Source organism: Saccostrea echinata, unplaced genomic scaffold (genome assembly GCF_033153115.1).
Source record: "Saccostrea echinata isolate AGI-Se365-2 ecotype Australia unplaced genomic scaffold, CSIRO_AGI_Sech_v1 ptg000016l, whole genome shotgun sequence".
Classification (NCBI taxonomy): Eukaryota; Metazoa; Mollusca; class Bivalvia; order Ostreida; family Ostreidae; genus Saccostrea; species Saccostrea echinata.
Genome location: NW_026889765.1, coordinates 15,072,286 through 15,082,883, shown reverse-complemented (window position 1 = coordinate 15,082,883; position 10,598 = coordinate 15,072,286). Strand labels below are relative to the sequence as shown.

General features: G+C 31.9%; 1 protein-coding gene across 1 annotated transcript; it reads left to right on the top strand.

Moving 5' to 3' along the window:
• The first annotated feature begins 3,670 nt into the window (after positions 1-3,670).
• Positions 3,671-10,458, top strand: LOC133188173 (uncharacterized). The gene is made up of 5 exons (XM_061323555.1): positions 3,671-3,931; positions 5,788-5,880; positions 6,325-6,480; positions 7,312-7,437; positions 10,306-10,458. Exons 1-5 carry the CDS (start codon positions 3,671-3,673, stop codon positions 10,342-10,344), a joined length of 675 nt encoding a protein of 224 aa, XP_061179539.1. The 3' UTR covers positions 10,345-10,458.
• The last annotated feature ends 140 nt before the right edge of the window (positions 10,459-10,598 follow it).

Sequence of the window (10,598 nt, the reverse complement as noted above, 5' to 3'; positions counted from 1 at the left end):
ATTGTGATAGAAATACTGGCAATATACTCCCCTTCCTTGATCATTATATAGATACATGTATAATCTACATCATCATGCACATAAGCATTATGTAGCTCGGATTTTTTTCTATAGGCTAGCAAATTTAAAGAGTGGGTTACATCCTCGTTACCCACTCCCTCCAAACTTACCACTATAGATACGCTGACACGAATCAGGTACTTGATTCGAACATAATATGTGTTAGAATATTTATGGCACAGTTCTATGGAGCCTTGCAAACGCAACTTCAATTGTGCTAATATTGCCAATCATACATAGGGAAAAAATAATATGTAAATTAGGCAGAGAAGCTTTTTCATAATGCAACATTCGGTTTTTTCTATTGGTAAAAATTATTACATGTAACTAGAAAGGCAATATACGTACTACTGTGTATAAACTTGTGTCAATTCTTAGTATGCCAAACACCTCTTTTATTAACTAATCAATTTTTTTTTAGGTAAAAAGCCTCATTTTGTTTATAGGCTTTGTTGACACTAGCAAACGACAAAAGACATTGGTAAAGTTTTTGAGTTAACCATTTTTTGTGTCTCCGAGATCGAATATCAGAGAAATTTTGAATTAGTCCTGTCTGGGTTTTTTTCACAAATTTAATTTTCCTTATATTTTTATTAGAAGTTTTTTTTTTTTTTTTTTTTTTTTTTTTTATTTATTTTTTTTTTTTTACCAGAAAATCAAAGATATATATGAGATCTCATTTTCTTGATAATTGTCCATTTTTTTCACGAAGATTTATTTGGGTAGGGTTCGAAAACATTAATCTTTCTTATAACTTCTGAAAAAAAAAAACGCTTGAGACTTTATTTTCATTCTTTTTTTTACATTATTTACCCAGAGTAAAATTTAAAGAGGATCATTACAATTATACGCAGAAACCATGCATTTTTATTCACATATGTTTCTCTCTCTGACACCAGCTAAGTAATTAATCTTGTTGTTTTTTTTTACATGCAGACTCTGGAAACTTTTTTTAATATAACATTTGATAAAACAAATCTAAGAGCACGTGAATTTTTGCCCTTATAGTCGTCGAAGAGCATAATAGCCTATAGTTATTTGTTTTCCTTTAATGGGATAAAACATCTTGTATTATTTATGTACATATGTAAGGTATAGTGTAACCTTTTGTTACTTAAACTTTAAAGCTTTTAGGTTGCGTGATTTTACCTCTACGTATTTGCCTAACAAGAATATTCCTACCAAAACAAGTTTTTGTATATAAAAAAAAGACACGGGGTCATTATTCTACGGGGTCATTTTTCTACAACCCACACGGAGAAAAATGACCCCAAGGCCATAATTTCTACGAAAAAGGGGGTCATTTTTCTACGTAGAATATTGACCGGGGGGGTCAAATTTCTACGTAGAAAAATGACCCCCGGTCAATATTCTACGGGGGTCACTTTTCGTCGTTACACCGGCGACAATATGTACCAATGGACGACAATATATGCAGTAAGGGGTATATACATGTACATATTGTCGCCGACGACAAAATGTACAAAACGACAATATGTACCGTCAGAGGGTATCTGTATTTATCAGCTATACTAGTAGCTCTGCTGGAGTGGACTCTAATAAAACTATATAAGAACTTATTGGTGCAGATGGAAATCATATAATGAACTAAGATCACATATTAGACGAACAAAGGTCTTTCTTCTCAAATTTATACAAAAGTAAAAAACAGTATGGCAATCAAAAATTATTAAATGAAAGTATTTTACTAAATCATAATGTAGATTATCAGATATATACATGTACAGAGGGAGAATCGGGAAGGAATGTAGATTATCACATGTACAGAGGGAGAATCGGGAAGGAATCCTAAAGCTTGCATGACGAGTGTATGGCTGTGATGGCTTCACTGCATAATTATAGAATTTTATACAACTTTTTTTTCGGAAGGATTTGGGAATATTGGTTTAGGAGTGTTTGTTATTCGATCTTTAAATGAAGGATATCATACAGGTCAAATGTCACCATTCAAATCTGAGGGTATATTAACTTATATTCCAAAAGTTGATGACCTATCTCATTAGTAAATGTAGACTTATCAAACAGGGTCAAAAAGGTTTTGAAAGAATTTTATCAGTAATACAGAGAAGGGATTTATAAAGGGACAATTTATTGGTGAAAATATTCGTTTTCTATATGACCTTGAAATGACTGCTTTAGAGAGAACTAGAAATATGTCCATAGGACATGAAAGCCCCGCTTGCTTTTGACCAATCATTAGACATGTCATCTGCAGATTTTTCTGGATCAAGCCTTTTTCATGAAAATGATGTTTCAGCGGGTTTTTTTTTCAGATTCAAATAAAAATTACAATCTAAAGTCAGACTTTTTAGATCCGCGCCGTGTACACTCTTGTCACGGTTCATACTGTCGTCGGTGGTAATATGCACCTAGTCTCACTGCACATATTGTCGTCCATCTGTACAGGCTGCAAAATTATGCATTACATATTGTCGCTGGCGACAATTCGTGCTCTTTCTTTCTCTTTCCCTCTCTCTCTAAATATTTTGAATAATAAGAAAAATAAATTTTCAGTTTGGGTATTGAGTGTAATAGAAACGAATGAACCCCCCTTTTAAAACAAATCCCATAGACTTCATAGTGAAGAAAACCACCCTAACACATTATTAAACGTTTTGACGTTGACTGTAAAATTCAACTACTATAATTGGAATTCATTATATATATATAGTAGACGTATTTTCATGCATATCATCAGTGGCATTGTAAAATTTTAAAATTGACTACAAATTTAAAAAAAAAATTTCAGTGATTAAACTCTTTCTCTCTCTCTCTCTCTCTCTCTCTCTCTCTCTCTCTCTCTCTCTCTCTCTCTCTCAAAATAGATAAATAAATAAATAAACAGAAAAATGTGATTTCAAGAAGAACGAAGTTTAAAAAATAGTTCACTTTTTAAAAAATTATATCTATATGAATGTAAAGTTAAATAAGTGCTCACAGTCACTGAGTATCAAACTTTGTGACAGAAAGCAAACTTGCTTATCTACAGGTATTCATTGTGGGTTATTTAACTTTGGCGATATTTAGTTCATTGTAAATGTGAAAGCTAGCGAAATGACGCAGAGTTGATCAAATATAATGGTCAGCACTTGCAATTATGTCACTGAAATAATTATCAACGATCATGGTAAGCGAGGAAAATATTTGTTCTTTTTTCTTGATTATTATTTAGCTATTTTTATTAATTTATTTCCTTCTTTCTTTCCCCTTTAATTCCTTTCTTTCTTTATTTGTTTGTTTTATGTATTTATTTAACAATTTTAGTACTCATTTTAATCAACCAAGTTCCAGTTTGTTGAACGTAACATTTTTTATTTGTTGTATATATATATATATATATATATATATATATATATATATATATATATATATATATATATATATATATATATATATATGCAAGTTCTTTATAATTTTTCATCGGTATTTTAGGTGTTCTGTATATTCAATCATCATTCCAATGGATACTTAATTTAGGCTTTTCTCATAAAAGAATGAAAATATCAATTGAGATCTTTCTCGATAGACCTATGAAATTAATCATTGAGTAAGTGCACATGTATATAAAATCAAGTCATGCAGATGAGCAATGCGGGCTGAAACATTTCGGTTTTCCTCTGTGATATTCTTCTTTTCCTTACAGTCACTAGGAACTGACTATTCAGCCGATTTTGAATTTTATGACGACAGTAGTGGACAAAAAACAGCGACACCTAGTGAAACTAATTCGCATCAGGGTCACCAACCAGGATGCCAGTACTGGGATTCTAATTTTCCAAGTTTGCTCGGTAGCCTCGGAGTGGAAGCCAAACTTCCGAAAGTTAGAAGAATCCGGCCAATGAAGAGACAGGTCTATTTAGCTCTTTGTCATATTTAGATCTATTTTCATTATCTACTGTTATTAACAAATGTTTAAGTCTTAAAATCAATTGTAGCCCTTCTCTTGAGAGGACGATTTCTAAAGATTTTTCCATTTATTACTAACGCCAAACTTTGACATAGTGTGGCCCCACTCGAGGCGCGGGGTCATGCATAATTTGAATAAACTTGAATTTACACTACATGGAAGTATTTGTATTTTAGTTCAGGAGAAGTCGAAAATAAAAAAAAAACTGATCTCAAACATACATCAAGACAGAGGGGCCACGGACAAACTTTGATTAGAAAAGCACAAAATTTTATATCTGGTGATTGGTCATGTACAAATTACTTTATAAAAAAAATCATTCTGATTTTACACACCAGTACCCTGAAGTTGATATTGAAAACAAATGCTTGAGTTCCTTATTGACAATATACTGTGGAATTCAAAGGGGGGGGGGGTGTCAATGTTCTTGGGAAAGCAAAATTTTACTGAATCATGAGCAGTAGTTTCGTTGGTAACACGTTTATACAGGAACTTCAATGAATCAATACGAGTGTTGATAAAATAATCATTCATAGGGATGTTATTTCATGGGTAAGGATGAACTATGAAATCCACGAACATATGTCCCCCATGAACAACGAGTCTTTGGAGATCAGTTCTTCCCACAAATTGTTGGATTTCTGGTGGGCCATAATTGTGCTTCATCGTTAGCAGACCTGTTTGTATTATTATGAAGCAGAATTTATTTAAAAACTTCTAAATGAGAAGAAGAAATTTCTTGCTGTGACATTCAATTCGACATTTAGACAAATCACCGATGTTTTAATCATTAACAATAGTTATTTTCCAGGGCTTAATATCTAGTTCATGCAGGTCCAGTAAAAAAAATTCAGTCCCAATTGAGAAATGACTTTTTTTTAATCCAAAGTTAAGGTTAGAATTTCAAAATGACAAGTAGAATAAATTTTTCAGTGTTTTTTATCCACAATCGTGAATTTTGAAGTTACAATTGTATATAAATAAAGATCTGAATAGAATATAAGCCTACGTTCCTACTGTCTTTAAATACTAAAGTAAAAGATTAATATATAATTAATATGTCCAAATTTTGCAACTTTTTTCCCAGTTTGAAATTTCCAATTAAAAGGTTGTTGGATCTTGTACCAAAATGGGTTAAATAAGCCCTATTTTTGTTTATTTGTTGACTCGATATACCCCATTTCACAAAATAAAAGATACAACATAGTCTGGCACACTTGTTTCGTATTTGGATGTTTCACTGACACTAAGGACCTTAATGGCAAACTAACAACAAAATTATATAAAAAATATTATGTCTACAGCTTTGAATTAATATTCCAGTATCATCACATCGTGTTCTTGTTTCTCAAATGGTTAGATACATAAGAGCATGTTCTAAGTACAAATTAGGTTTTAAACCGAGGCAGACTATTGAAAAAAATATGTTGATGTTTCAGGGCTTTCTACAGTCTCGTTTCACGTTTGCATTTTGCAAGTTCTGTGGTGATTCTAAAGATCCTGTTTGCAAATACAACCTATCGTTGGACGTATTAGTATTTGAACTGAGATATTTCATACCGATACATAGGCCATTATTTTAATACTAATTTTGACTACTTAATATTCTGCTTACATGATGAATACACGTTCACAGAGAGTGTGACCTTCGACAGGGGTTGCGCTCTGTTCCTATAGACATTTGATTCCTTCTCTGGTTTTCCTGGGGTCCGTGATTTGTTCTGAATACGATTCGTATAGTTTTACAGGATTTTTGAAATCGTTCACTGTTCATAATCTTTACTTTTTCAATTGAATAGATTTCGGGTTCAACGTCACAAAAGACACCAAGAGAATCATCTAAAGCAAGTACAAAGAATTCCTCCCCTGAAGAACCCTGGAGAAGAAACGAGGTACGTGTTTATTGTTTCAATTTTGTCCAAAAAATGCTATCTAGTAATTGAAAGATTGACCAATGAGTCAAAATTTAGGAAATTATAAAATAAAAACATAGGTATCATGATTAATGTACAAGTTAAATAGTAAATAAAAAGCAAGACGAACATCGACGAATTTTATAACGTTTCAATATTTTCAAATATAGTGAAGAAGTATTCCCAATTAAGACACTTGATCATATTACGTTGTATTTTACTGTCTGGAACAAAGCCACTGAAGCATTATTTTTATGCTTGTAACGCCTCTAACGATCGGCATGTTTTGATTTTTTATTTATTGCACCAGAACTAAACAGTAACAAAAAAGGAAACAACAGAAAAAGTTGGATTGTTTGATTTCTACTTATATGAAATTAAAATTAATATTTTGTCATATTTAAATTTTTTCCATTTTTGAAGGCCAGATGGTTGAAGGTAGAAAATATTGTAAGAGAGAAGATGGAACAATTTGATGATTATTGTACACAGCTTGTGTTACACAATGAAGCCAAACGTGCAGAAAATGAGAGGAACGCCCATCAACTATACAACAAACTCTGGCTGGAGGAGGAAAAGGTAGGATAGCCCACATATCTAGGACAAAACTGTCAATATCTTCTATATTAAAAGGACTGTTTAAAAAGGCGACATTTGTACTTTATTTAAGTACATTAGTACTTTTATAAGTACATTTGTACTTTATTTAAGTACATTTTTATTTAAAAAAAAATAAAAAAAAATTAATAATAAAAACAGCTCAATATTCTAGAAGTTAAACTTCCATGTCCATTGAAAGAAAGGACATTTACAAATATGAAAAGTACTTTCAAATCCCTGTGTATGTCTCTAGTCAAGTCTTTGCAATGAAAATGTAAAGTCTTTAAAGCATTGGTGAACGTGGTTCACAAAAGATCATAATCAAAGTTTTTATATCAGTTTGGCCTTATGTGAAAATCCTCATGAACTCCAATGTCTATCAGTTCTTTTCAAAGGTTAATTTCAGCGAAATTTTAAAAAATTAAAGCATAAAAATGTAGAATATAACTTCTTGGACCCGGATGTCAATTTATAATTATACTATAAAGGTCCTCTACCTCTGTCAGGATGTCGCAAATAGTTTGGCAAGTAGATAAAGATTAACGTTAAAGTCGTTTGTAATTTGGGGGACATTGACTGTAATCATTTTCTATATACATTTATTAGTAGCCTCTAGGGATTATCATCGAATTTGTTTTTCTTTAATACTGAGTATATTAGTGCATTAAAGTGTGTATAAGATCTCGTTTTTGAAAAGATTTTAAATACTTCTTGACAGGACATTTTTATTTCATATTTAAATTTCTATATCTTGAAATAAACTATATTACAACTAATGACAAAATTGAGCATCTGATTTTTTTTATTCAGAGAAGGAAGGCTGTTGTGAAGGGCTCTACCTATGACAGAATTTGGAGGCACCATGCCCTGATGAGACAAAGGGGGGAGGACGAATGGAGGAGAAAAATGGCGAGGAATAATCAGCTGCAGTACGATGTAAGTTTATGGTCTTTAGTAACAAGTGCCCTGATACTGTTATCTTTACTGTAATTAGTATATCAAGATATGAAATCTTTCATGTGTAAACCAATTCTTTTGAAAATTTCTCTCGTCTTCAAACTAAGCTTTCTTGTAGATCAATTAATGATTTTGTTAGGGTACAGAGGCAGTTTTTTTTCCAGTAGAACTAATAATCATTTTGACCAATATTTTACTTGCAAAGGGGGAGTTTCGATAAGGCCGCTTATCGGCCCACTTTTTTTCATAAAAATAAATTTCGTTTTATTTTTTGAAAATTGGTTTAGAATTCAAGATATATATGTTAATTTTTGTTATTTATATTTTAAGAGTTTATATGAGATGAATTCACACCGTAGTTGGCACATTCTTAGATGTACTCTCAAATGCTTTAACATTAGGCTAATGGGAAAATATTAGAGGGTGGCATATATTAATCGATGGTTATAATATGAAGTGCATGAAGGACACTCACCTAGTTTTGTTCAGTAATTAGATATACTCTGCACACTAATATCTTAAAATATGATGAGTGTCGCGTGTGCACTTCATATCCAAAAATTGAAAATTGTCTAAAATTTGCATATCTAAAATTAGAAGCTCCTGGTTACTTGATCTTACGCCGTGTTAAAATACAAAGCCAAAAGTAGCATATTTTTTCTAAACCAAAGAGAACTCTCGAAAATATTAACATTAGAAAACATAATCGTATCCTATAGTTATTTCCATACTTATTTCGTCGCCCGCGTATAACGTTAACGTCACATATTTAGCTCACCTACACGAAGTTGGGGAGCTTTTGTAATACCATCGTTATAGGCGTTCCAGGTTATCAAAAGTTTTTAATCAATTTTTTCATATCATCAGAGTCGCCTGATCTAGTGTGTTTTCCTGTCATCTTACGGGTTTCAGATGCTGCATTTTCAGTTAAAGAATGTCCAGGTTAATGTTTTTTAAAGCATGCAGGTTAATGTTTATGGAGCAGTGCAGCTATAAGCACTTGTTGAGAAGACGTGCTTCATGATGCATCTTCGGATGCACACTGTCAGACTTGCTTCAGATGCTAGATCTGACTTACATTTTCTTGATAAATGCTCAGGGTATATATTTTGGAGCATGTCTTATTTTCATGTAATTATAATCCCTATCTTGAAGAAATATGCACCGATGATGCATTTAGGGTTTCACATTACCAGAACTGTTACAGATGCCGAATCTTAGATTTTCCGAATGACTGACTGAACTAAAGAGAAGTTTGAGGATTAGTCCATTCATTAACGTTCTTTATCAAGGATATGGTTATAGCCATTCCTTTGAATAGAAACTCTCCTCGCTTCAATCTGTTAGAGAAGGTTCACATATATTTCCGTGTGGTCTACATGTATGGAACGTAGATTACTTTTAAGACTGGATGTTGATTTGTACGTTTCTGCAGGATATGATTTAACACATACATTTGGTATTTACAAATGCATTTTAAATTGCGGCTATGGTCTAGCAAATCAAATAGTGACTAAAGTTGGTGAAACAACATAACCATCAAAAGGAAGTTGGGAAGCGCGAGGAATTACATGTAGGTCCTCGCTTGCCTGAATTGTCTCATTTTTGCTGAAAACATAATGCACCTCTTTAAGTGCGTAAATACTTTTAAGTTTAAGAATGAATAGAAGACATGCACTCAATGTATTTCAGTTTTTTTTTTATCATTTGGCTATTTATTCACGTATTCTGTAAGCACTGCATTAGCAATAATAGTCCACTATCGGCACACCAAGTGTAACCTGGTTTCCATTAAAAATTGAAAATGCCCTATTTGAAAAATCATTGAAGCGGAAGAAAATGCCAACTTGATCTATAACTCATATACCAAAACAAAAATCAGCTCAATATATGCGATTTTTATTTTTTAGAAAAAACAAAACAAAAAACACCGAACCCCCCTTTTTTTTAATTTGTAAAGTGCGAAAAAGTGGAACAGACTGACAGATAGACAGAGGGACGGAAGGACAACGGACAGACGATGAGGAAACCTATAGACCCCTCCGGCTTCATCGGTATGGGGCTAATAATTACTATCTTGATAAAATATTTTGACTGGTAGTAATACGCTTGGTATTATTAAATACAATGTACATTGCAGAATGATTCTTTTAAATATACTTTAAAAATATAAATAGCTGCATTTTTTAATCGTACCGAATTCCGAAATCTGTTAATTTCAAGATTTTTTTAAAAATTCAATTAATTCATTTTTTGAAAATTCCTGTCTTTATTATTCATATACGTTTTATATGTTACATTCATCCTCTTTGGAAGAAGAGTTACAATTAAAACACGAGAAAAATCTTACACCTTAAAACGCATTCAAATAAAATAAATATCATAATTTTCTGTAAAGAAAAATATTGAAATTGGTTATTTGATGCCTTTATTCACATTTGTAATATTTCATTTATGATTTTGACGTTAAATAAACTCCATTACCCCCTTTAAATATGACGCCTCGAAAAATCTAGGGAAGAGGGTATACTTAAATTTTTAATTATCACGTGACCAGAAAATGTGCAGTATAAATTTTTTTCATATTTTTAGGAAGATAACACTTTTATCTACAACATATCACAATTTCATTATATTTCTTGAGGGGCCGAAAAACAGCCTTATCGAAACTCCCCCTTTAAATATCTCGGTTTTTCTGTTTATCTTCAAGGTTTAATATACACTGTATTCGAAGGAAATATAAACATTTTAAAGAACAGTTACTTTAAATTATGATCAGTGTACAGTTATTTTCTTAAATCTGTTTACTTCTCATTCATTTCACTTATAATTCCCTTTTTCTTTCAGTCTGTGGATGTGTCTTTTGATGAAGAGGCTCTTAAATGATTGGAGGGAGTTACTTTTTTTCTCTTTTTTTGCTTCAACACACATCAAAATCACAGGAAAAAGGAGAAAAAGGCAGAGGGACAAACATTTAGAATCGATGGAACCTTTTTTTGCCCTGGGAATTCACATAAAATGACATGTAATTATTGCCTCTATCATCATTTGATATAATTAATAATAAAGCAGTATGTATAATTACGTACCTCACTTTTTATTGCTACATGTATACGCATCGTGAATTTTCATGTGTTTAC